Raw genomic sequence first — 26106 nt, forward strand, 5'->3', positions numbered from 1 at the left:
CCCTTCCTCCACTATCAACTCTGCTCTTAAACGCATCTCCCCCATTTCACGTACATCTGCTCTCACTCCATCCTCCCGCCACCCCACGAGGAATAGGGTTCCCCTGGTCCTCACCTACCACCCCACCAGCCTCCGGGTCCAACATATTATTCTCCGTAACTTCCGCCACCTCCAACCACTAAGCACATCTTTCCCTCCCCCCGCCTCTGCATTCCGCAGGGATCGCTCCCTACACAACTCCCTTGTCCATTCGTCCCCCCCATCCCTCCCCACTGATCTCCCTCCTGGCACTTATCCGTGTAAGCGGAACAAGTGCTACACATGCCCTTACACTTCCTCCCTTACCATCATTCAGGGCCCCAAAGAGTCCTTCCAGGTGAGGCAACACTTCATCCGTGAGTCGACTGGGGTGATATACTGCCACCGGTGCTCCCGATGTGGCCTTCTATATATTGGCGAGACCCAACGCAGACTGGGAGACCGCTTTGCTGAACATCTACGCTCTGTCCGCCAGAGAAAGCAGGATCTCCCAGTGGCCACACATTTTAATTCCACATTCCATTCCCATTCTGACACGTCTATCCACGGCCTCCTCTACTGTAAAGATGAAGCCACACTCAGGTTGGAGGAACAACACCTTATACTCCGTCTGGGTAGCCTCCAACCTGATGGCATGAACATTGACTTCTCTAACTTCCGCTAAGGCCCCACCTCCCCCTCGTACCCCATCTGTTACTTATTTTTATGCACACATTCTTTCTCTCACTCTCCTTTTTCTCCCTCTGTCCCTCTGAATATACCTCTTGCCCATCCTCTGGGTCCCCCCCCCCACTTGTCTTTCTTCCCAGACCTCCTGTCCCATGATCCTCTCGTATCCCCTTTTGCCTATCACCTGTCCAGCTCTTGGCTCTATCCCTCCCCCTCCTGTCTTCTCCTATCATTTTGGATCTCCCCCTCCCACTTTCAAATCCCTTACTCACTCTTCCTTCAGTTAGTCCTGACGAAGGGTCTCGGCCTGAAACGTCGACTACACCTCTTCCTACAGATGCTGCTTGGCCTGCTGCGTTCACCAGCAACTTTGATGTGTGTTGCTTGAATTTCCAGCATCTGCAAAATTCCTGTTGTTTGAGACTATAAATTGTCTTGTTTTTAAAAAGATTAATTTCTTCATACCTTGAACTGCATATTAAAAATCTACATCTTTGACTGTAGACTAATTGAGTAAAATACACTGCCAACCCATTGGCCCAAAGCTGTTCCACCATTCCATCATGGCTAATTTCCCCCCACCCCCTCCTACCGACTGACGACTTCTTCCTTATTGCTATAACCCCTGATGTCCTTAAGAAGGAAGAACCTCCAGCTTTCCTTTATTACTTGGAGAACAAAATAAAATTTGAAAAATTTACGGTGACACTATAAGGTTGCAGTGGTGAATAGGATCAACTTGATTACTTATTGACAAATGAAGCAGAGTGCACAAAGCTGAATGCACTGGAACTACTGGGAATGAGGATGGACTAGATGACTAAGTGGTCTGTGCTATATCAACAATCACCATCCCCTCCTCTATATTATTCTAAAATGCTAAATTTTAGACAAGCCTCAGTAGTTAAGGGCGTAACTCCCAGCTATCTTACCAGATTTTTAAATTTAAAGGAAGTGTCACTTCCAAAAGTGAAAAAGGCAAGATTTGTGATCAAAATTCATCTATCATCAACATGTCTCATCTCTACATAGACTCAGTGGCCACTTTAAGTACATCTGCTAGTACAGCAAAATATCTAATCGGCCAATCATGTGGCAGCAATTCAATGCATAAAAGCATGCAGACACGGTCAAGAGGTTCAATAACAGTTCAAACCAAATATCAGAATGGGGAAGAAATGTGATCAAGCAACTTGGACCGTGAAATGATTACCAACTGGTTTGAGCATCTCAAATTGCTGGCCTCCCGGGAATTTCACACACAAGCATCTCTACAGTTTACAGAGACTGCTGTAAAAAACTAACATCCAGTAAGCTGCAGATTTGTGGGTGAAAACACCTTGTAAATGAGAGTTCAGAGTAGAATGGTCAGGCTGGCTCAAGTTTACAGGAACCTGACAGTAACCCAAATAACCACATGTTACAGGGTAGAAGAGAGTCTCTGAATGCTCAACACAAAACCTTGAAGTAGACAGGCGACTGCAGTAGAAGACCACACTAGGTTCCACTCATGTACCTAGTAACATGACTATTGATTGTATGCTATTTGTCCTAAGTGTTTCTTACACTTCATTCAATATTAACATTTTACATTTGGTAAGATTGCCAAAAAAAATTTGGGGATTATAGAACTAAAACAGGGATCTGGAGGGAGACAAGATCCAGACTAGCTAAAAGAACAATAAACCCAAGCCTTTGTAATCTGAATGCCTTCTATTGCTTTCATAAATGTTTTCCTTGACAGTAATCTGGTGTGTAGACATTGTATCAAAAGCCTTTATTCATAAAGAAATTTTTATGAATCTTGTTACAACTAGTTTTATCTGTTACACTATTAAGTAATACAACAAGGAGCTTATCAAGGAAATTGAAGGCCAGTCAGTTAGTGTGGCATACATGGACATAAGGTTTTTGACAAGGTCCTGTAGATAGACTGGCTCAGAAAGTCAGACCATAGAGTTTTTGGTATTGTGGCAAACTGGATCCAAATTTGGTTTGGCAATAGGAGGCAGGAGATGGTTGTTTCTCTGACTGGAAGTCTAACCAGAAGTGTCCACAGGGATTGGTGTTAAGATCTTCCCGCTTATAATATTGTAACTGGGATGAGAATGTAGATGGTTTGATTAGTAAGTACGCTGATGACAAGATTGGATTTGTAGATAGTATGTTGGCCCAAAAATAGTTAAGTAGAGCAGTGGCGAACTAATGCATTTGCCAGATACGAGTAAACAGCAGGCATCGTAAGATGTATGTTCATTGCTTCCTGAAAATGACAATACAGGTGGATAGGATACTGAATACATTTAGTCTACTTGCCTTCATATGCAGAGGTAGAGTACAAGAGATGAGACATGTTGCAACTGTACAAGACATTGGTTAGACTGTACTTGGAATACTGTGTGCAGTCCTGGTCACAACACCATAGAAAGGATGTGATAGTGCAAGTGAGTGCAGAGATCCAACAGCACAATTACCTGAAGGTTTCCATTTATAAGGAAGACTGGATGGGCTCGATGGTTTTCACTGGACCAATTTAAACAAGCAAGAGATTTAAAGAACCTGATCTGAGGAGGATATGGACCAATGCAGAAAAATCAGATTAGCATAGATGGACTTGTTAGTCAACATGGATAAGTTGGGACAAAAGGCTTGTTTTTAATGTTGTACTTTGCAACAGTTGCACATACTGGGTGGTTTAAATGCAAAACCTTTCAAAGCATTTTAGGCAAGCACAAAATGAAACAGCCACAAGAATGGGTAGTTGATGAAATACTTGGTCAAAGCAGTGGCCTTATTGAACATGTTTTGTCTCTCCACATTCTTAACATCAGAAAGGAATGAAAGCTAAAATCTTCGTGCTGACAAACAGGGAACGAACAAAAAAAAGGCCAAAGGATCAAGGTGGTGCGCAGCATCAGAGATTAGAGGGAGAGTCAAGGCAGCAAGAGTAGGACCAATTTAAGGCAATAAGTGCAAAATTTAAGGCAGCAAGCACTGGGGAAAAGAGACGGAATGAAAATACAGATAAGTTATAACGGCGCAGTCGGGTTTTGGATAGTTCTGGGTAGAGTAAGAGCAGATCTTTTTTTTTTGAGTTGGTAACAATAGTCAGTAGAATGGATACAGTTTATACGGATTTCAGTAAGGCTTTAGACAACATCCCATATGGGTCTCAACCTTTTGGGCAAGTCACCATTGCGTCAAATTGGTTTAAAAATTCAGCTTGGCATTAGGGAGACGAGGGTGATGGTAGAGATTTGCTTTTTGTTCAAAGATTAAGCAAAGATTGGAGTTGTTGGTGTGATGAGTACTCTTAGGCTACACAGTGAAATTGGGAGTGTTGGTGAAATAAACTTGTGTTGGGAAAGTACAAGTCTCCTGACACCAATCACCTTTCCTTAAAGGGTAGCATACTGGCAAAGTCCAAGAGCTCCTAAATTGTCTCAGCAATTCATTTGAATAAAACTCAGTATATCAGAGACACTATCTATAACTGCAAGGAATACTGCCAATGAAAGCAAACCTAGCTTATCCAGTCTCTCCTAACTGCTGAAATATTCCACCACTGGTAACATCCCGCTGACTCATCGGCACTGTTCTGGGATTTTCTTAATTCATAAACTATTCAGGAAATTCTAATTGTTTAATTTGACACATTCCTCAACAAATCAAGTCTACATTTTAACACGTATCAATTTTATCCTGTTATAAGACTGAGTTCCTCTTTATCAAACAGGAGGTTGTTTCAATTTCTCAGTCTACCTTGCCAAGGTCCTTGCATCTTTTGTCTACGAGCACTGCCCTTTTCATAGCTATTATTCTGTATTGTTGTATTTCCATTTGTACTACCATGAGGTACATATGTTTTCCAATGATTTGTACGGATGGCAAAGTTTTCCCACCAGCTCAGTACAAATAATAACCTCACTGAATGTTTTGCTGTGTCAAGTACAATAAAATACAAAACTTGTCATTGCCGCCATTCAGAGAGGAAGATCACATGTACACACTTCTCAATCTCTCTCCCCCCCCCCCCCCACCCAACCAAATACATACTACCAAATCTCACCTTTCTGTAGGAGTCTTCTATTGTTGGGTCATACTTTTCAACAAATATTCCCTGAACAAACTGTACAGTCTGAAAGAAACAAAAACAATTTTAATGAGCGCTTATATTATTGCAAATAAAACAATAGTCTAATCTCAGTTGGAGCAGAGTATATTCCTAGGAAGGGAAAGAAAAGCCTGGAGGGAAAAATAACACAAGTAACACCTTACCTATTTAGACTTAAGTTTGTGTTCTGTTGGCTAATCATTGCTCCAGTTACAAAACCAAAGTACAGGTAAGCAAATCCACAGAAAAGGATCAAAAATTCATTCAACACATAAGTGCTCCGTCATGTTCATTGGCCTACTATCAGGCTCCAGAGATTATAAAGCAGAATATAAGTAATGGTTTAAAAGCCTAAAAGGGACATGATGGCTATAAGCAAGCTCCAATGTAAAATTTTCAAAATCAAATCTAAAAGATCGAATACATCTTGCATAGGTTAATCATCAGCATTGTCCTGGACTTTTCCCAATCCAGAAAATCTAACCTACAATTTGCTAATGGCAAATACTAACATCATAAATTATTCATGAAACTTTACTTTTCAAAGTGATTCCTGGTTTATAATAGACTTGAAGTTAAAATCTAGCAACGTTATTTGAAGCACATTGGATCAAACATGACGCATCGATGAAGTTGACAGATCTGAGCAAAATTATTACACAGAAACATAGAAAACCTACAGCACAATACAGGCCCTTCAGCCCACAAAGCTGTGCCGAACATGTCCTTACTTCAGAAATTACCCAGGGATACCCATAGCCCTCTAGTTTTCTGAGCTCCATGTAACTGTCCAGTAGTCTCTTAAAAGACCCTGTCGTATCCACCTCCATCACCATCAGCCCATTCCAGGCACTCACCACTCTCTGCATATAAAAAAAACTTGACCCTGCCATCTCCTCTGTACCTACTTCCAAGCAGCTTAAAACAGCACCCTCTCGTGTTAGCCATTTCAACCCTGGAAAAAAGCCTTGACTATCCACACCATCAATGCCTCTCATCATCTTATACACCTCTATCAGGTCACCTCTCATCCTTTGTCGCTCCAAGGAAAAATGGCCAAGTTCACTCAACCTATTCTCATAAGGCATGCTCGCCAATCCAGGCAATATTTTTGTAAATGTCCTCTGCACCCTTTCTATTGTTTCCATATCCTTCCTGTAGTGAGGCGAACAGAACTGAGCACAGTACTCCAAGTGGGGTCTGACCAGGGTACTATATAGCTGCAACATTACCTCTTGGCTCTTAAACTCAATCCCACGACTGATGAAGGCCAACTCACTGTATGCTTTAACCACAGAGTCAACCTGTGCAGCAACTTTGAGTGTCCTATGGACTCGGACCCCAAGATCCCTCTGTTCCTCCACACTGCCAAAAGTCTTACTATTAACAGCGCCTTCATTTCCTGTGGAGCATCAAAAAAGCTCACATCTGTCCCAGGATACTGACAGACTTTTACCGCTGTACCATTGAGAGCATAATCACCAACTGCATCTCAGTGTGGTATGGCAATTGTCCCGTATCAGACCGCAAAGCAGTTCAGCAGGTGGTTAAAAACTGCCCAGCGGATTATTGGCACCCAATTGCCCACCACTGAGAACATCTACCATAAACGCTGCCTGGGCAGGGCGAAAAGCATTATCAAAGATGCATCTCACCCTAACCATGGACTTCCTACTTTCCTCCCAACCAGTAGGCGCTACAGGAGCCCCTGCTCCCGCACCAGCAGGCTCAGGAAGAGCTTCTTCCCTGAGGCTGTGACTCTGCTGAACTTCACATCACAGCGCTAAGCAGTATCGCACCGATATTGGACTGTCTCAGTACTTTTATATTTGTAAGCTGTAGCACTTACCTTTATTTGCAGTTATTTTATAAGTAATACTATTCTTTGCATTTCTGGTCAGATGCTAATTGCATTTCATTGGCTGTACTCGGCACAATGACAATAAAGGTGAATCTAATCTAATCTAAATTAATGCTATATTCTGCCATATTTGACCTACCAAAATGAACCATCTCACACTTATCTGGATTGAACTCCACCTGCCACTTCTCAGCCCAGTTTTGCAACCCATCAATGTCCCTCTGACAGTCCTCCACACTAACCACAGCACACCCAACCTTTGTGTCATCAGCAAATTTACTAACCCATCCCTCCATTTCCTTATCCAGATTAAGTTATAAATAAAGCAAAATGCTCTGTAAACACAGCTCAATTTTACTGAACTATGACCAATATAACCTGCTGCTAAACAACACTTTTTCTAAGATCTGTAGAGGCTGCTTTTTCCAGGTCACAGCTTATTTGGCTTACAAGTAGAAAACCTGCTTGAAAGAAGGGCATGTTGGCTCAGATAATATTGCCCATCTCAAAGATTTCATTTTTGTGCAAAAATTACATTACATTTTGTTAGATACATAGACAGGAACAGGAATGCCATCTTGCAGAATCAGGCATACAAGTCAAAGTAGGTCAAAAGTCAACACTGACATCTAGCCTGAATATCAGTGCAATGGAATTCAACTCAAATTGTACAGAACAGAATTTTAACTCACTTCATCTGAAGAGCTGATGAATACTTAAATTCCAGAATATTACCAAAATTTAAGCAATTGGTGTTCAAAATCGCAGCATATTAAACAATGCACACTCAAGCAGGAAGCACTGATATCTTCATGTGTGGAAACTGACATCCAACCATCAAGAATCAGGCTTAATATCACTGACATGCAGTGCCTATAAAATGTATTCTACCCCCACCCCTTGGAAGTTTTCATGTTTAATTTTTTTTTTAAAACATTGAATCACAGTGGATTTAATTTGGGTTTTCTGATACTGATTGACAGAAAAAGACTTGCGTCAAAGTAAAAAAAAACTAAAGTGATCTAAATTAATTACAATATAAAACATTGCATAAGTTTCTTTAATATGACACAGCAAATCATCACTGGTGCAGCCAATTAGTTTTAGAAGCTACATAATTAAATAGAGATCACGTGTTGTCAAGGTGTTTCAATTGATTATAGTCAAAATACACCTGTATCTGGAAGGTCCAACTGCTGGTGAATCAGTATCCTGGCAAAAACTACACTATGAAGACAAAAGGACACTCCAAGCAACTCCGCAAAAATGGTCATTGAAAAGCACAAGTCAGGAGATGGAGACAAGAAAATTTCTATGTCACTGAATATCCCTTGGAGTACAGTTAAGTCAATCATAAATAAATTAAAAGAATATGGCACAGCTGTAAATCTGCCTAGAGCAGGCAGTCCTCAAAAACTGAGTGTGCAAGAAGGGGATGAGTGAGGGAAGCCACCAAGATATCTATGACAAATCTGGGAGAGTTATAAGCTTCAGTAGCTGAGATGGGAGAGACTTCATGTACAACTGCTGCCTGGCTGCTTCACCCGTCGCAGCGTTATGAAAGAGTGGCAAAGTGAAGGCCACTGATGAAAAAACCTGACATGAAATCTCGACTAGAGTTTGCCAGAAGGTAAGTGGAAGACACTGAAGTCAGCTGGAAGAAGGTTCTATGGTCTGATGAAACCAAAAGCCTCAGAATAGAGGGACATCCATTTAGATCAGCGACAGAGGAATTTCTTTAACTCAAGGGTACTGAATCTGTGGAATTCAATACAACAGATAACACTGGAGACTCCCCAAGAGATTATCTTGTCCATTCATCCCTCGCCACTGATCTCCCTCCTGGCACTTAACCTTGCAAGCAGAACAAATGTTACACCTGCCCCTACGCCACCTTCCTCACTACCATTCAGAACCCCTAAAAGTCCTTCCAGGTGAGACGACACTTTAGCTGAGAGTCTGTTGGGGTTATCTGCTGTATCCAGTACTCTCAGTGTAGCCTCCTGTATATCAGTGAGATCTGATACAGATTAGGAGACTGCTTCGCTGAGCACCTATGCTCCATCTGCCAGAATAATTAGGATCTTCCAGTGGTCCCTCCTCACCTGGCGAGGTGAGAGTGAATCTCACCTGGTTCCTCAACACCAGCTCCATAGCAAAGAAAGCCCAGCAGCATCTCTACTTTCTGCGAAGGCTGAGAAAGTCCATCTCCCACCCCCCATCCTCACCACATTCTACAGAGGTTGTATTGAGAGCATCTTGAGCAGCTGCATCATGGCCTGGTTCCAAAATTGTGCCATCTCAGATTGCAAGACCCTGCAGCGGATAGTGAGGTCAGCTGAGATGATCATCGGGGTCTCTCTTCCCACCGTCACAGACATTTACACCACAAGCTGCATCCGCAAAGCAAACAGCTTTATGAAGGACCCCACGCACCCCTCATATAAACTCTTCTCCCTCCTGCAATCTGGAAAAAGGCACCGAAGGATTCAGGCTCTCACAACCAGGCTATATAACAGTTTCTTCCCCCAAGCCATCAGACTCCTCAATACCCACAGCCTGGCTCAACACCAACCTACTATACCCTCTACTGTGCCCACTGTCTTGTTTATTTATTGTAGTGCCTGCACTGTTTTATGCAGTCCTGGATAGGTCTGTAGCCTAGTGTAGTTTTTGTGGTTTTTTTCTTACGTAGTTCAGTGTAGTTTTTGTATTGTTTCATGTAGCACCATGGTCCTGGAAAACGTTGCCTCATTTTTACTATGTTCTGAACCAGTAGTTATGGTTGAAATGACAATAAAGAGTGATTTGACTTGACTTGGTCACCCATTTTAATTCCACTTCTCATTCATATTCTGAAATGTCGGTCCATGGACTCCATGGACTCAGGTCTGAGGAGCAATACCTTATTCCGTCTGGTTAGCCTCCAACCTGGTGGCATGAACATAAGATTTCTTGAACTTCCAGTAACAGGCCCCCCCCCCAACCTCTATTCCTCATCCCCTTTTCCTCCCCTCACCCTACAACCCTTGAGGGCTGTGTACCAAGTTATGTCCTTTCCTCCTTGTATACCCATGACTGTGTCACCACCCACAGCTCTAATCTACTAACTAAATTTGCCAATGACTACACTGATCAGCCTAATCTCAAACAATAATGAGGTGGCCTACAGGGAAGAAGTCATCTCTCTGACACAGTGGTGTCAAGAAAACCTCTCCCTCAATGTCTCAAAAACAAAGGAGCTGGATGTGGATTACAGGAGGAATGGAGATGGGCTAACGCCTATTGACATGAATGGATCTGGGGTTGAGAGGGTAAACAGCTTTAAATTCCTTGACATCCACATCACCGAGGGCTTCACGTGATCTGTACACATCATCTGTGTGGTGAGAAAAGGCATAACAGCGTCTCTTTCACCTCAGACGGTTGAGGAAGTTTGGTATGGGACTCCAAATCCTAAGACCTTTCTACAAGGGTACAATTGAGAGCAGCCTGACTGGCTGCATCAGTGCCTAGTATGGGAACTGTACCTCCCTTAATTGCAGGATTCTGCAGAGAGTGGTGCGGACAGCCCAGTGCATCTGTAGTTGTGAACTTCCCATGATTGAGGACATTTACAAAGACAGGTGTGAAAAAAAGAGAGCCTGAAGGATCATTAGGGACCCCAGTCACCCCAAGCATGGTCTATTCCAGCTGCTGCCATCCGGGAATCAGTACCGCAGCAAAAAAAAAAGCCAGGACTAACAGGCTCCGGGACAGCTTCTTCCACCAGGCCGTCAGACGGATTAATTCACACTGATTTGAGTGTATTTCTATGTTACATTGACTGTTCTATTTATCATAAATTACTATGATTGCACATTTAGACACATATAATAAAGATTGTACTCATTTATGTGAAGGATGTAAGAAATAAAGTCAATTCAATTCTCAGTCCTTTAGTTCCCCCTCTCTATTTCACCCATCACCTTGTTTCTTCCTCTCCTCCCCCCTCCCCACCTTCTTGGACATCCTTTTTCCTCCAGTCCTGATGGTCTCGGCAAGTCCACTGTACTTTTTCCCCCCCATAGATACTGCCTGGCCTGCTGAGTTCCTTCAGCATTTTGTGTGTTGCTTGAAAGTGCTCTTAGTACTGTTATTTAAGATAACATTAAGATACCCCTTTCTTTCAATAACACTCATCTAGCAAGTAGTTTATAAACATTATGAGGGCTGTAGACAAAACTGCACATCTTGATATGGTGTTAATAAAACTTCAAATTAGCTGCTGGAACAGTACCAAATCATTAAAAATGCAGAGATAGCAGCTCTCAAATTCATTCCTATTGGAGAATTCTAACAGCCATTATAAAACTGATTCAGTTGATAACACAACCTACAATACTTGAATCAAAAAAGGTTAGCAAAAGAGCTGCATTAATCTGTGTCTCTAATCATGATACACAGGCTTAATAGGAATTGGAATAATTTAGGCCAGTTCAGGGAGCAAATGGAAGAGAAAGGATAAATGTCAAACCACCTATGTCTGAACACTACCCAGTTACCCTAGTTAGAATAGCAGTACATGGCTGGATGCGGAATGAAGAAATGCTCAGTTTGATGTTTCATTCCCTTAGAAGATAGCAAATAAAGGATTTGCTCATGAGCAGTGCTTACCTATGCTTTTCAACCATGGTTATTTAAGTGAGAGTTAATATCGGTTTTTCTAATCCTTTCAAATTTAGCACTTGCCCATTCAGGGCAAACACGGTTGACACAAAGGGCAGGAAAGCAAGAAAAATTATAAAGCAATTTAGATTGGTGGTCAAAATAATCTCTAGTGGTCAAGGGCAGAGTTAATTAGAACCCAAAAAGGAGATTCACATAGTGGATACAGTGGGGATGCCAGCACAAGCACCTCCATCAGCTTTCCTCAGCTGCAGACAATGTAAATGGAAAGGAAGTGACAGTAGTGAAGGTTTGGAAGTCCTTAAGGTGGGAAATTCACCAGCGCTCATGTGGATATACCGTTACAGAGGAAAGTGAAGACAGAAGCAGCTCCAGTTTGTTTGCTCCCAAAAGACCAGAGAATTCAGAATCAGATTTTTAATCACCGACGTATGTCGTGAAATGTATTTTGCAGCAATACTGCAGTGCAATACATAAAAATTACTACAAGTTACAATATCAGTGTGGAGTTGTTTGTGGACCATTACGTCTGAAGGTGGAGGAAGATGCTGTTCCTAAAACACTGAATGTGGATCTTGAGGCTCCTGTACCTCCTCCCTGGTGGTCGTAATAAGAGGGCATGTCCTGCATGGTGAGGGTCCTTAATGATTGAGGCACCGCCTCTCAAAGATGCCCTCAATAGTGGGGAGGGTTGTGTTCAGGGTTGAGATTAGTGTCTACAACCCTCTGCAGCTTCTTTCAATCCTGCACATTGGAGCATCCATACCAGGCAGTGATGCAACTAGTCAGAAACTCTCCACCGTACAGTGGTAGCAATTTGCTACTGTTTGGTGACATACAAAAACCTCCTCAAAATCTTAAGTATAGCACTGGCATGCCTTAGACATGATTGCATCAATGTCTTGGGCCCAGGCTATTGCCTGACATTTGAGGCCTAGGTACTCTAAGATGCTTGCTCTTTCCACTGTTGACCCCACAATAAAGAGTGGTGTGTTCTCATTACTTACTCAAGTCCACAATCAAATTCCCTGGTCTTGCTGATGCTGAGTGCAAGGTTGTTGTTGCAACATCACAACCAGCCCATTTCACTCCTATACACCTCACTGCCATCTGAGATTCTGCCAACAGTAATGTCATCAACAAATTTATAACGGCATGAGTTGTGCCTAGCCAGAGTCAGGCATAGAGAGGGTAAACTAGACTAAGCATACATCCTCGAGGCATGTTTGCAATGATTGTCAACATAATGTTATTACAGATCCACGCTGATTGTGGTTGCCCAGTTAGGAAGTCAAGGATCCAGTTGCAGAGGGAGATGCAGGTCAAGGTTTTGAGGCTTATTGATTAGTACTGAACGGATGATGTTGAACACTGAGCAGTAATCGACAAACAGCAGACTGATATGTATTGCTCTTGTCCAAGTGCTCCAAAACCAAGTGTTCAGACAGTACATGTGTCTGCTGTAGACCTGCTATGCGCCAGGCAAAATGCAATGGGTCCAGATCCTTACTCAGGCTGGAGTTAATTCTAGCCATGACCAACCTTTCAGAGCACTGCATTACACAGTGCTACCAAGTGATATTTGTTGAAACATCTCATCTTGCTCTTCTTGGGAAATATGATTGAAGTTCATTCGAAGCAGGTGGAAACCTCTGACTACAGCAATGAAAGACTGAAGATGTCCTTGAACACCTCAGCCAGCTGGTCACCACAGTACTCTACACTCTTGAGAAATGTTAAGCTGTTAGAATACTTCAGACAGATCACAGGACCACCAGATACTGTGGGGATTCACACACATTTATTCTCCTTTCCAAATTGTGCAATAAAGACATTGAGCTCATTGGGGACTGAATGCATCACTGCCATTTATGTTAGGTTTCACCTTTTAGGAAAGTAACGGTATGCAAACTCTGCCACAGCTGCAGTGAAGCCAACTGTTTTAAACTTCCCATGGAATTGCTTTTTCACCCTCATGATAACCTACCATAAATCGTACCTGGACTTCTTGTATGGTCCTGGATCGCCAGTATTAAACACCACATACGTGGCCCTCAGCAGACTGAATCTCTTGGTTCATCCAGGCTTCTGGTTTGGGCATGTTCGCGAAAGCACAAATTCATCCATACAAATCTAGAGGTCTGCAATGACTGGCATATTCAGATCCAAAGACGAATCCTTGAATATGGTTCAATCCACTAATTCAAAGCAGTCATGTAGATAATCATCTGCCTAATTGCTGGGAGTAGAAGTACAGCGAGGTGATTAGACTTGCCAAGTGCAGGCACAGGTTGGCACTGCAACTGTTCTTGATGGTGGTATAACAGTGATTAAGCGTGTTAGCTCCTGTGATTCGACAGATGACATGGTGGTAGCTTGCCGCAGCCTTCTTCAGGCTGGCCTGGTTGAAGTCCTCTGCAGTGATCAGGAATCCATCAGCGCACATACTGTCTTGTGACGGATCATAGTACTCAGTTCCTCCAGTGCCAACTTGACATTTAGCAATGGTGGAATATTCAATGCAACCAGGATGATGGGAGAACTTCCTCAGCCACTTTAGTAAGTATGAGCTAAAATGGATGTCATCATGAATTTAGTCAAATAAGAACTGATTTTAGTAAGTAGAGTTCTTTGAAGAGAATTGTGCAACGGAAGTGCAGTGAGTGTCAGAAATAGTTTCAGTAGTATTCTGTTTGATTAATCAACTGCTCTTTTAATGTAGGCACAGGGCATTTTTATTAAAAATGCAAATGTCATCTCAGAGAACAAACTGGAAAAAATTGGCAAACAGAGCAGATGAATCTTAATGCAATAATAGTGTATTAAAGTAGATAGTGGCATAATATACAATTTTAAAACTAAGATCCAAACTGTATCGTATCTTTTAATGCTGCGGGAAAAGTCGAAGATAAAGTCTGTAACAAACCAATGGAATACAAAAGGCAATTTATGCAAAACTCTGGCAAAGCACCGTTTTACATCCCAGCTGGGATAAAGCATTCAATTCTGTCAAACTCTTGGAGTTCAGAAGAGATTCAGTTGAATGGGACCAGGGAAAAGCACTTATGTCTGCCGGGAGGCCTGCTTCAAAACAGGAAGGCTTGATTGGTGTTTATATAGATTCATATAGAATAAGTAAGGTGAAATGTTTTCAAGTACAAAAGGTTGGTAACCAGACATCAAATAAGAGTTAGACATGGCATGAAAATTTGAAAAGGCTATTATCTAAAATGCACTTCCTGAAATGGCAGTGGACATTAATTCACTTGCTACTCAAAGATAAAAATCTACAGGTATAATTGGGAAAAGTAGAGTAGAACTTGTCTACTAAACAGCTAACTCAAACAGAATAATTTCCTTTGCCTTGCCATTTTAGAATATGCAATACTGATAGGAACAAGGGCTTGTACGAGTTATAGCTGATAGACTTGGACAGGGGACTAGAGGGGAATATTACAGGGGAAGGGAATAAAATACAAGCAAACCTGGAGTCAGAAGCTCAGCCACATGGAAAAAGAACAACCATTAGCGAAAGTAACATCACAATTTTCCAAATACTCCCCTTGTGCATTGGAATAAGTATAGGATAATTCTGCACTATTTTAGCTCTGTTATTCATACTCACCAATGCAGACTTTCCCACACCGCCTGAGCCAAGGACAACCAGTTTGTATTCACGCATCCTGTGACGTTGCTAAACAGCGTCACTCTGAAAAAGAAAAAGTCTGCTTAGAAAAGTATGCTATCCACATTGTATTATAGCACATGAAAAGTTTTAAAATAGTGGTCGCTAACTGGTTGATCGCGATCCACCTGTTGATTTTTGAGACTTTCCCAATAGATCCCGAAAAAAATGAAAAATACACAAATACATTATACCTGATAAACCTTTTGATGCAAAAGCAAATTTTACCCCTAGAGCGCATATGTAGTAACTTCTACTTTAAAAAAGGACCACTCGGCAACTTCACGTCCAAAGGAACAACTTTATCTGGGATGGCAAAACCAATCTGGCAGAGGGGTTTATACACACATGCGGAGAAAAGACCGGAAGTAAAACCCTGCAACCCTGGAAACAACCTCTGTTCCGTAGTGGGAGTATTGCTATATTACCATTATCCTAATTGGTATTAGCTTATCTTTATAATGCTCACATTGCAACACCTTTAATTCCAAGTTTTATAATTTAACTTTATTTCAACACGAAAAATAAATGAAAATTGACTGTTGCACTCAGTGTGATGACTGGGGCTGAATACTTTCTGCTAGTTCCCTGAAATTTGGTTCATAACTACAGACAGCCAGTCTGAGACAATCTGTGAGGTGTCTGCCAGTAAGACAGCTCCTGTACTTGGATTTAATAATTTTCATCTGTGAAAATGCAATTTCACACAGATAAGTTGACCCGAAGTAGGCACTGACTTTTACTGCACATGTGGTGAGATGAGGAAACTTCTCCCTGCTGACAAGCCCCCAAAGGTCACCATCCCTTGATCTTGCTTTAAGCTCGATGTCACTTTGCAAATCAATTATTTCCATTTCAATATCACTTGGCACACCAAATACTTGCTGGAATTTCTCTTGTATCTGTTCTATATCGATCGGCAGAAATGGGTTTGAAATAAATGCAGCAATATCTTTCATGACGTTTAACTCCCCAAAAGACCGATCAAACTCTATTGCCAGTTTGTCTTGGTAAGCAGAGTACTGATCAGGGCGAAAAGCATTTTGTTTTCCTTGATGACCTATAACAGTTTCGCCAAGTTGGGAAAGCGTGTCAGCCTCCCGTTCTTTAAATTTGAAATCCAAACACTGAGCTTGGCCTTAAACGCATTTACTGCGCATATCATGTGGGGCAGGTTTCAGTCTTTTCCCATGAACTCATTGTTAAGTGCGTTTAATTTAGCTTTTAGGTCTGTCAGAAACCCCAAATTCAGTAGCCACGCATCATTTAACAGTTCCTGGTGCTCCTTGTTTCTTTATCTCAGGCAGCAAGTCAACAAACTATTGTAGCACAGCACCCGCGCAAACCTCCTGACAGACTGAATGTTGAATCTGCCATGTTTTTCCAGGTGTTTTGTATTGGTAAACTGTTACTGAGACACTAGTATAAGTTTCAGGGGTACACAAGCTAACAACACCACTGTTTTTTTGTTTCCCCAGTTCTTTCACATTTGAGGAATGATGGAATTTAAAGGGGGAGAAGTGTTGTAATCTCAGCATTATAAAGATAAGTTAATAGGAATTAGGATAATGGTAATATAGCAACACTGCCGCTACAGAAAGCTGTTTGTAAACAGAGGTTTGTTGCCGGGGTTGCAGGGTTTTACTTCCTGTCTTCTCTGCGCATGTGTATATATATTTTAAAATATGGATTCTTCTCCTCAAACCTCCCCGCTTTGAAGTTCCAATCATACAATAATGAGTAAACTTAATCTTATTGGCAGTAAAGCCTTTGAAAGGTAGTACTCAAATAGTAGTTTCTTATCCCTTAACAAAATAATTTATCAAAGAAATTAAACTGTTGCACAAAACCAAAAGGTGATTAAAAATGCATCTTCATCTATGTGGTGGATGAAATTAATGTAAGCCTTAATATTTTAATCCGTAAACTCATGTTTGACAATCCAATTACTACTTTTAAATTATATGTACTTGAGAATATGCCTTTAACAGAGCCTGGAACTTAAGCTCAAGGCAAGCCAACAGTAGCTGCTCAGTTATTTTATCATTATGAGACGGCTACAATCTCTTGATACTAACAATGCTGCAATGTCAAGCAAAAGGCACATGCTAGATAAAATGCAAGCTATTTGATGACAAGTACCGGAGGACTAAACAGAAAAATGGAAATCGGAAGACAAGCTGCCCAAGAACTGCAAGCAGATCAATTGTGTCAGACTTGCCAGACTGTAAATCTTACACTGCTTTTCAAAAAAAAAAACACCACACTGGTATAAAATGATTAGCTATATTGTTAGCAGATTCTTGTTTGGAGGAAAATTGCAAATCCGGATAACGTTTCACTGGATAAAGCATGGAGGTGGTTGAACATGGCAATGAAGATAAAGCCAAAAATTAACTAAATGCCATCTTTTCAGAGATTAAAAGCTAGCAACCAACATATTATTTAATTACTCCAGAGACCAGACAATTACAATTACATGCAGCACCCTCAAATCAGCATCTCATAGATACACCACACAAATGTAGCATTATAAACATATTAGTCTTGTGCATTAACATGCAAAATCCAAAAGATCTGTACAATGGTCAAAAATTAATCTCAGGTAGTATATGGTAACATGTATGTACTTTGATAACAAATTTACTTTGAACTTTGTACAATGGGAAGAGTGTTGCTCAGGATTAATTCTTCCTCAAGCAACATACATCTATGTACATTTTGCATAAAATATTGTGACAGCTAACCACTCTGGATTTGGTAAACAACAAAAAAAAATGCATGCTTCTCATTGCGTTCTGGAGCAGTCCACTTCATATCCAGGAAGCTATCAGCATAACCTACTGAAAGTGCTGCGCACACAGGCTTTTCTGAAAACACAATTCATCATTTGAGAGCTATAAAATGTGCTTGACCTGGCATAGTACATTTCCCAGTGATGCAGCTGACTGAATAATCAATAAAATAGATTTAGGTCAATATATTGAAGAGTTTTGCTCTGTTAACATACCAAACACTGCCAGATGGAATGGAGATAACAGTTGCAAAAAGAGACCTTAGAAATGTAATTTAAGGTAAAATGAGGAAATAATTTCACAATTCTGAGGATGGGAAATCCAGTACAATAGCTTTTGCAAAGAGGTGGCAAAGCTAATTGACAATTCTTTTCTATGACCCTGCTTGAATGTCACATGAAAATGCATTTATTCAAACTTATCCCACAAATCAAGGCTAATCCTCTTTTACAGCAAAAATACATGTAGCTAACAATCTGCAAAGATGAAAAACACAGCTCGTTTACCTCTCAGTCTTCAAAAGACATAACATACTTGATAAGGTGACAAAATTAGAAGTCATATAGTTTAATGATAATGCTGCATGGCTCTTGGGTTCAAGGTGGTTCAAGTTTGACTACTTCCTTATAGCAGTGGTCCCCAACCACCGGGCTGTGGACCGGTACTGGGCCACAAAGCATGTGCTACCAGGCCACGAGGAAATGATATGATTTGGCAAATGAAGTGATATGGGTCAGCTGCACCTTTCCTCATTCCCAGTCACGCCCACTGTTGAGCTTGAACGCACGCGAGGTCATTACGCACGGAGGTCATTAGCCGGTATGAGTAAAAAAAAAAGTCGCTTGAGAGTTTCTTTGGAAGAGGACATAAAAGGCCTAACAATAGTGATAACGCAGAGACAGCTGAGGCAGAGGCTGCAAAAAATAACCTTCCTTCAACAGAGAATACGAGTCCTACATGAAATATGGTTTTGCAACCAGTGACTCACACGCTCCAAGCCCCCTGTGTGTGATATGTGGAGACAAGCTGTCTAATGAGGCAATGAAGCTCTCAAAACTGCTTCAGCACCTTGAGTCCAAGCACCCTGCACTTAAAGACAAACCCATTGAGTTTTTTTGAGTGGAAAAAACGTGAGCAAGTGGAACAGAAGCAAGTGCTGAGAGCGATCACCTCCACAAATGCTGCTGCTCTGACAGCGTCGTACTTAGTGGCTAGCCTTATTGCTAAGGCTAAGACTTTTACTGTTGGTGAAGAATTGATTCTGCCTGCTGCCAAGGACATGTGCCGTGAACTGTTGGGAGAAACTGCAGCTAACAAGATGACACAGGTTTCTCTTTCAGCTACCACAGTTTCAAGGAGAATCGATGACATAACGGAAGACATCGAAGCACAGCTGTTGGAAAGGCTTAACAAGTCACCACGGTATGCTATCCAGTTCGATGAGTCTACCGATGTTGACAACAAGGAAATGCTGCTGGTTTCTGTGCGTTATATATTTCAAGACGATGTGCAGGAGGATATTTTGTGTGCACTGCCACTGCCAACTAACACAACTGGGGCAGAACTATTCAAGTCTTTGAATGACTACATGTCAGGCAAACTGGACTGGTCATTCTGTGCTGGAATATGCAGACGGGGCTGCAGCTATGACTGGACGGCTGTCTGGTTTCACTACCCGAGTCAAAGAGGTTGCTCCTGAACGTTAGTCTACACACTGTGTCATACACAGGAAAATGCTGGCTAGCCGAAAAATGTCAGCTAAACATAACAGCACATTGAGTGACGTTGCTGATGTTATCAATCACATCAAAGCAAAAGCCCTTAGCTCAAGCAACACACATAAAAATTGCTGGTGAACGCAGCAGGCCAGGCAGCATCTATAGGAAGAGGTACAGTCGACGTTTCGGGCCGAGACCCTTCGTCAGGACTAACTGAAAGAAGAGCTAGTAAGAGATTTGAAAGTGGGAGGGGGAGGGGGAGGGGGAGAAACAAAATGATAGAAGAAGACAGGAGGGGGAGGGATGGAGCCAAGAGCTGGACAGTTGATTGGCAAAAGGGATATGAGAGGATCATGGCACGGGAAGCCTAGGGAGAAAGAAAGGGGCGGGGGGAGCCCAGAGGATGGGCAATAACGGATGGGGTACGAGGGGGAGGTGGGGCATTAATGGAAGTTAGAGAAGTCAATGTTCATGCCATCAGGTTGGAGGCTACCCAGGTGGAATACAAGGTGTTGTTCCTTCAACCTAAGTGTGGCTTCATCTTTACAGTAGAGGAGGGCGTGGATAGACATATCAGAATGGGAATGGGACGTGGAATTAAAATGTGTGCCACCAGGAGATCCTGCTTTCTCTGGCGGACAAAGCGTAGATGTTCAGCGAAACGGTCTCCCAGTCTGCGTCGGGTCTCGCCAATATATAGAAGGCTGCATTGGGAGCACCGGACGCAGTATATCACCCCAGCCGACTCACAGGTGAAGTGTCGCCTCATCTGGAAGGACTGTCTGGGGCCCTGAATGGTAGAGAGGGAGGAAGTGTAAGGGCATGTGTAGCACTTGTTCAGCTTACAAGGATAAGTGCCAGGAGGGAGATCAGTGGGGAGGACGAATGGACAAGGGAGTCACGTAGGGAACAGTTCCTGTGGAAAGCGGGGGGGGGGGGCAGGGAAAGATGTGCTTAGTGGTGGGATCCCATTGGAGGTGGCGGAAGTTACGGAGGATTATATGTTGGACCCGGAGGCTGGTGGAGTGGTACGTGAGGACAAGGGGAACCCTATTCCTAGTGGGGTGGCAGGAGGATGGGGTGAGAGCAGATGTGCATGAAATGGGAGAGATGCGTTTGAGAGCAGAGTTGATGGTGGAGGAAGGGAAGTCCCTTTCTTTAAAAAAGGAGGACATCTCCTTCGTCCTGGAATGAATAGCCTCATCCAGAGAGCAGATGCAGCAGAGACAGAGGAATTGCGAGAAGGGGATGGCATTTTTGCAAGAGACAGGGTGAGAAGAGGAATAGTCCAGATAGCTGTGAGAGTCCATAGGCTTATAGTAGACATCAGTAGATAAGCTGTCTCCAAAGATAGAGACAGAAAGATCTAGGAAGGGGAGGGAGGTGTCAGAAATGGACCAGGTAAACTTGAGGGCAGGGTGAAAGTTGGAGGCAAAGTTAATGAAGTCAACGAGCTCAGCATGCGTGCAGGAAGCAGCGCCAATGCAGTCCTCGATGTAGCAAAGGAAAAGAGGGGGACAGATACCAGTATAGGTTTGGAACATGGATTGTTCCACAAAGCCAACAAAAAGGCAGGCACAGCTGGGGCCATTACGGGTGCCCATGGCTACACCTTTAGTTTGGAGGAAGTGGGAGGAGCCAAAGGAGAAATTATTAAGAGTAAGGACTAATTCCGCTAGACGGGGGAGAGTGGTGGTAGAGGGGAACTGGTTAGGTCTAGAATCCAAAAAGAAGCAGAGAGCTTCCTGGTGGGGGATGGAAGTATATAGGGACTGGACATCCATGGTGAAAATAAAGCGGTGGGGGCCAGGAAAATTAAAATAATCGAAAAATTTCAAAGCATGAGAAGTGTCACGAACATAGGTAGGAAGGGACTGAACAAAGGGGGGGGGATAAAACAGTGTCGAGGTATGCAGAAATTAATTCGGTGGGGCAGGAGCAAGCTAAGACAATAGGTCTACCTGGACAGGCAGGTTTGTGGATCTTGGGTAGGAGGGAGAAACGGGAAGTGCAGGGTGTGGAAACTATAAGGCTGGTAGCAGTGGATGGGAGATCCCGAGTGGATAAAGCTGATGATAGTGTGGGAGACAATGGCCTGGTGCTCCTTAGTGGGGTCATGATCGAGGGGTAAATAAGAGGAGGTATCCGCGAGTTGTCGCTGTGCCTCGGTAGAGGTCAGTACACCAGACTACAACAGCACCCCCCTTATCGGTGGGCTTTATAGTAAGGTTAAGATTAGTGCGGAGGGAGTGGACAGCAGAGCGTTTGGAAGGAGGGAGGTTCGAATGGGAACAAGGTGTGGTGAAGTCGAGACGGTTGATGTCCTGTCAGCAGTTCACAATAAAGAGGTCCAGAGCTGGCAGAAAACCAGAGCAGGGTGTCCATGAAGAGGAGGAGGGTTGAAGATGGGAGAAGGGGTCATCGGTGGGGATGGGAGAGTCCTTGCTGAAGAAGTAGGCTCCAAGACAGAGCTGGCAGAAGAGGAGTTCAGCATCATGGCAAACACGGACCTCGCTGAGGTGTGGGCGAAGGGGGCAAAGGTAAGGCCCTTGCTGAGGACAGAGCGCTCTGCCTCAGAGTGTTGAAGGTCAGAGGGGATGGTAAAGATACGGCACGGATGAGAGCTGGGATCAGAGGGGGGGAGGGAGTGGGAGGCTGGTGGTGTCAGTGGAGAGGGGAGAGTTGGGGTGAAGAGGAAGATGGAGCCTCTGAGGGTCCAGGAGCTGATAGTGGGATCTGAGGGAGACGGGGTAGCAGACTGGTGGTGGGGGTAGGGGAGACGAGAGTCACAATAGCAGCACATGAAGACCCAGCCTGGAGTTCAAGGACGGAGTCGCAGTTGGTGGTTGCGCAATCGCTTTGAAGGTGTCCATGATCGTTGCTGGAGTCCGGGTTTTGAATATGCCCTGAGGTGTTGGAGCCGGCGAGATCAATAGCAAAGGCCGCAATCTGAAGTTCATGCCTGCTAGCATCGGGGCCAGCAGGCTCTGGGGTCTACAGATTTCCTCGTGTATGCACCCTTAACTCACGTCTGTTTGAGCAGCTTTGTGAGGAAATGGATGCAGAGCACAAACACCTTCTCTTTCACACTGAAGTCAGGTGGCTATCAAGGGGGAAGAGCCCTGGCCAGGGTTTTTGAGTTAAGAGAGCAACTACAGAGATTTCTTTCAGGAAAAAAGTCACCACTGGCAGCACATTTCAGTGACAAGGAGTGGATAGCAAAACTCGCTTATCTGTGTGACATCTTCAACCTGCTCAATAAACTCAATTTATCACTTCAGGGTAGAATGACAACTGTCTTCAGGTTGGCGGATAAAGTGTCTGCTTTCAAAGCCAAACTGGAAATGTGGGGATGGCGAGTGGACAGGGGCATATTTGACATGTTCCCAACATTAGCTGGGATTTTGGGAGAGACTGAGGCTGCACCGTCTTTCTCACAGCTGGTGCACGATCACCTAACTTCGCTGTCAACAGAATTTGAGCGTTACTTCTCAACTGCAAATGACCCAAGACATGCAAAGGAATGGGTCCGTGACTCATTTGTGAATGTTCCCAGTGAATCATCCATGTCAGTGCGGGAAGATGATCAACTCCTCAAGCTTGCAAATGATGGTGGGCTGAAAAGTATGTTTGACATAGCATCTCTGCCAGCATTCTGGATCAAAGTCAAGGCTGAATATCCTGAGATAGCCACTAAAGCACTGAAAACGTTGCTTCCATTTCCAACATCACATCTCTGCGAAGCAGGATTTTCTGCAATGAATGCAACGAAAACTAAATTGCAGAATAGACTGGACACAAGGAACCCCCTTCCAGTATCGCTGCCTCCCATCACCCCTAAATGGGACCGTCTTGTTGCAGGGAAACAAGCCCAGGGCTCCCACTGATTCAGCAATATTGGTGTGTTGCAATGATTTTATGTGTTCATATGAGGAAAATATGTGCTGTGTGTTTAATATCCAAACGTTACTTAAAATGTTATGATGCTATTTAATTATAAGTGACTTATCACTATATTCATGGGAGGAAGATATGCACTGCATGTTTAATATTAAATTCATTAGATAAGCCCTTTTAGAAACAAAATTGAGTGTATTATTAGCCACTTATAAGTGACTTACAGTTCCACCTATATACCGGTCGTGATTAACACTGCCCCCCCACCCCCCACCCCGGGTCAGCCGGTCCGCAAGAATATTGTCAATATTAAACTGGTCCGCGGCGCAAAAAAGGTTGGGGACCCCTGCATTATAGGCTCAAGACTTCAACTCAAATGATTCCTCATGGTCCCAGTGTGTAGGTCTGTCCTTAACCTCAATTCACACTCTTCAGACCAATCATTTTCCTTGTTTCACAAGGTGGAAACTTGCAGCACATTATGGTTGACATTTTAGAAGTTAACCCGCTAAGCAATAAATCCTTAAAATGAATGAAATTAATCAAGTTAACATATTTGCATGCCACAGCTGTGTACACAAGGTTCCTGGTTTTCTGTATATTACACAATGGACAAATAAAGTGAAAATTAAAATTCATAATTTCAATATGTTCAAATCACATTTTTGAAAATCTTAAAACATTTAAAACTAGTTCAAGTCCTCCACTATAACCTATGGATTCCAGCCTTTTTCTGCATTGCAGAACAGTTAGTTGTTCTGCTCAACTTTCTACCCCCACAATGCGAACAATTGTTTAAAAAACCTTTATGGAAATGCATCCCCTCCTGACAATTTCAAGTAGCTAAGAATGCTTTGCAGTGAGCAGGGACAAGATAATCTGCTCAAAATTCACTGAGAGAAGAAAAAACATGTTGTGATGCAGCATGGAATAAACAATGAATTGCTGTTTACATTCTACAAGCCAAGTCTTGGCTAACCCAATGAACAGATCAGCTTTTTCAATAAAAACAATGACATCACTCACCAATGATCTTAGATTGTACAGTAACCGCTTGACAAAAAGTTATTTCCATGTAAGGTCATAAAACACAAAAACTACACAAGTAGGAGAGTCAGGGAAGGAAAGTACTCTCACCATTTTGTTCCTACATATAATCCATTTTACTATTTTTGAAGCTGCTGGTATTAAAACTCAGTCATTACCAAAATTATTTTTAAACATAAAGGTCTAGGATGTACGAACCTTTAAATTACATTGCTACTTTTGCTTAAGAAATGTCCAGTTCAAACAAAATCTAGTCGCGAGGTTGCCAAACTATAATAAAAGCACCACGAAAAAGGGACAGTCCAGGGGTGGGGGGTGGCAGGAGAAATGAAGGCAAGGAAAACAATATTTACTTTTTCCAACTGGAATCCTATTAAAATGAACCTGTGCCACTGAAATGGCTCCAAAGGAAGTTACCACAGGGTAATATGAAAGTTCACAAAAGCAGAGATTTAAGAGTTACAGCTTCTGCCATAGACTGAAGTTAGATGCCCAGATCTTCTTGGATTAAGTATTCAAATAAATTACAGCAGTAGCCTCCCCCTCCCCAAATAGAATATTTTAATCTCAAATACAGATACAACTTGCTGTAAATTGTATTCAGCAACCAATTCTGGCACAGAAGCTTAACAAATTAAGGTACAATATTTGCATAAGGAGCATGGGAATTCATGAACTAAAGAACTAAAAAAAAAATGGGAGTAGAGTACCAAGTACAAGTCTGGTCCACTGCTCACAGCTGATCTAAACTGGCTTCACCTCTTCTGTCCCAATTCCCCATACCATTTAAAAGATTAAGGAAGAGAGATTTCCAGGAGTTAGGAAGGAAGGAAGCTGAGAAGCAGGACCTCCAGGGTACTAATCTCAGGATTGCTACCTGTGCCACATGCTAGTGAGGGCAAGAGTAGTCGGATCAGGCAGATGAATGCCTGGCTGAGAGACTGGTGTAGGGGGCAGGGCTTCAGATTCTTGGATAATTGGGATCTCTTCTGGGGGAAGTATGACTTGTTCAAAAAGGACAGGTTACACCTGAACCCGAAGGGGACCAATATCCTGGCGGGAGAGTTTAATAGAGCTGTTAGGGAGGGTTTAAACTAATTTGGCAGGGGGATGGGAACCGGAATGATAGAGCAGAGGAAGGGGAAAACAGAAATAAATCTAAGATAGTGAGCAGTACAGATGTCAGGAAAGACAGGCAGGTGATGGGGCAAATGTGTAGCCATTGGGATGAGTTGCAGTGAAATCAAAGCAAGAAGTATCAAATACTGGTCTTAAGGTGTTGTACTTAAATGCACGCAGCATAAGAAATAAGGTGGATGATCTTGTACAGCTACAGATTAGCAGGTATGATATTGTGGCCATCACTGAGACCTGGCTAAAGGATGCATGTCTCTGGGAGCTGAACGTCCAAGGATACACGATGTATCGGAAGGATAGGAAGGTAGGCAGAGGGGGAGGCGTGGCTTTATTGGTAACAAATGATATTAAATCATTAGAAAGAGGTGATATAGGATCGGAAAGTGCAGAATCTTTATGGGTTGAGCTAAGGAATAGCAGGGGTAAAAGGACCCTGATGGCAGTTATTTATAGGCCTCCAAACAGCTGCAGGGATG

The 26106-nt window shown here is 42.7% G+C and overlaps 1 protein-coding gene across 2 annotated transcripts in view; it reads right to left on the reverse strand.

Annotated features, from left to right (window-relative positions):
• The window catches only part of rap1aa (RAP1A, member of RAS oncogene family a), a 117639-nt gene that overhangs the window by 26873 nt on the left and 64660 nt on the right, over window positions 1-26106 (reverse strand). For both annotated transcript variants that reach the window (XM_063065403.1, XM_063065402.1), the window contains exons 2-3: window positions 14977-15060; window positions 4778-4846 (exon numbers count right to left, since the gene is read on the reverse strand). In XM_063065403.1, coding sequence (XP_062921473.1) covers window positions 4778-4846; window positions 14977-15033 — 126 coding nt within the window. In that variant the 5' untranslated portion in view covers window positions 15034-15060. The remainder of the gene's footprint in view (window positions 1-4777; window positions 4847-14976; window positions 15061-26106) is intronic.

Source organism: Mobula hypostoma, chromosome 13 (assembly GCF_963921235.1).
Source record: "Mobula hypostoma chromosome 13, sMobHyp1.1, whole genome shotgun sequence".
Lineage (NCBI taxonomy): Eukaryota > Metazoa > Chordata > Chondrichthyes > Myliobatiformes > Myliobatidae > Mobula > Mobula hypostoma.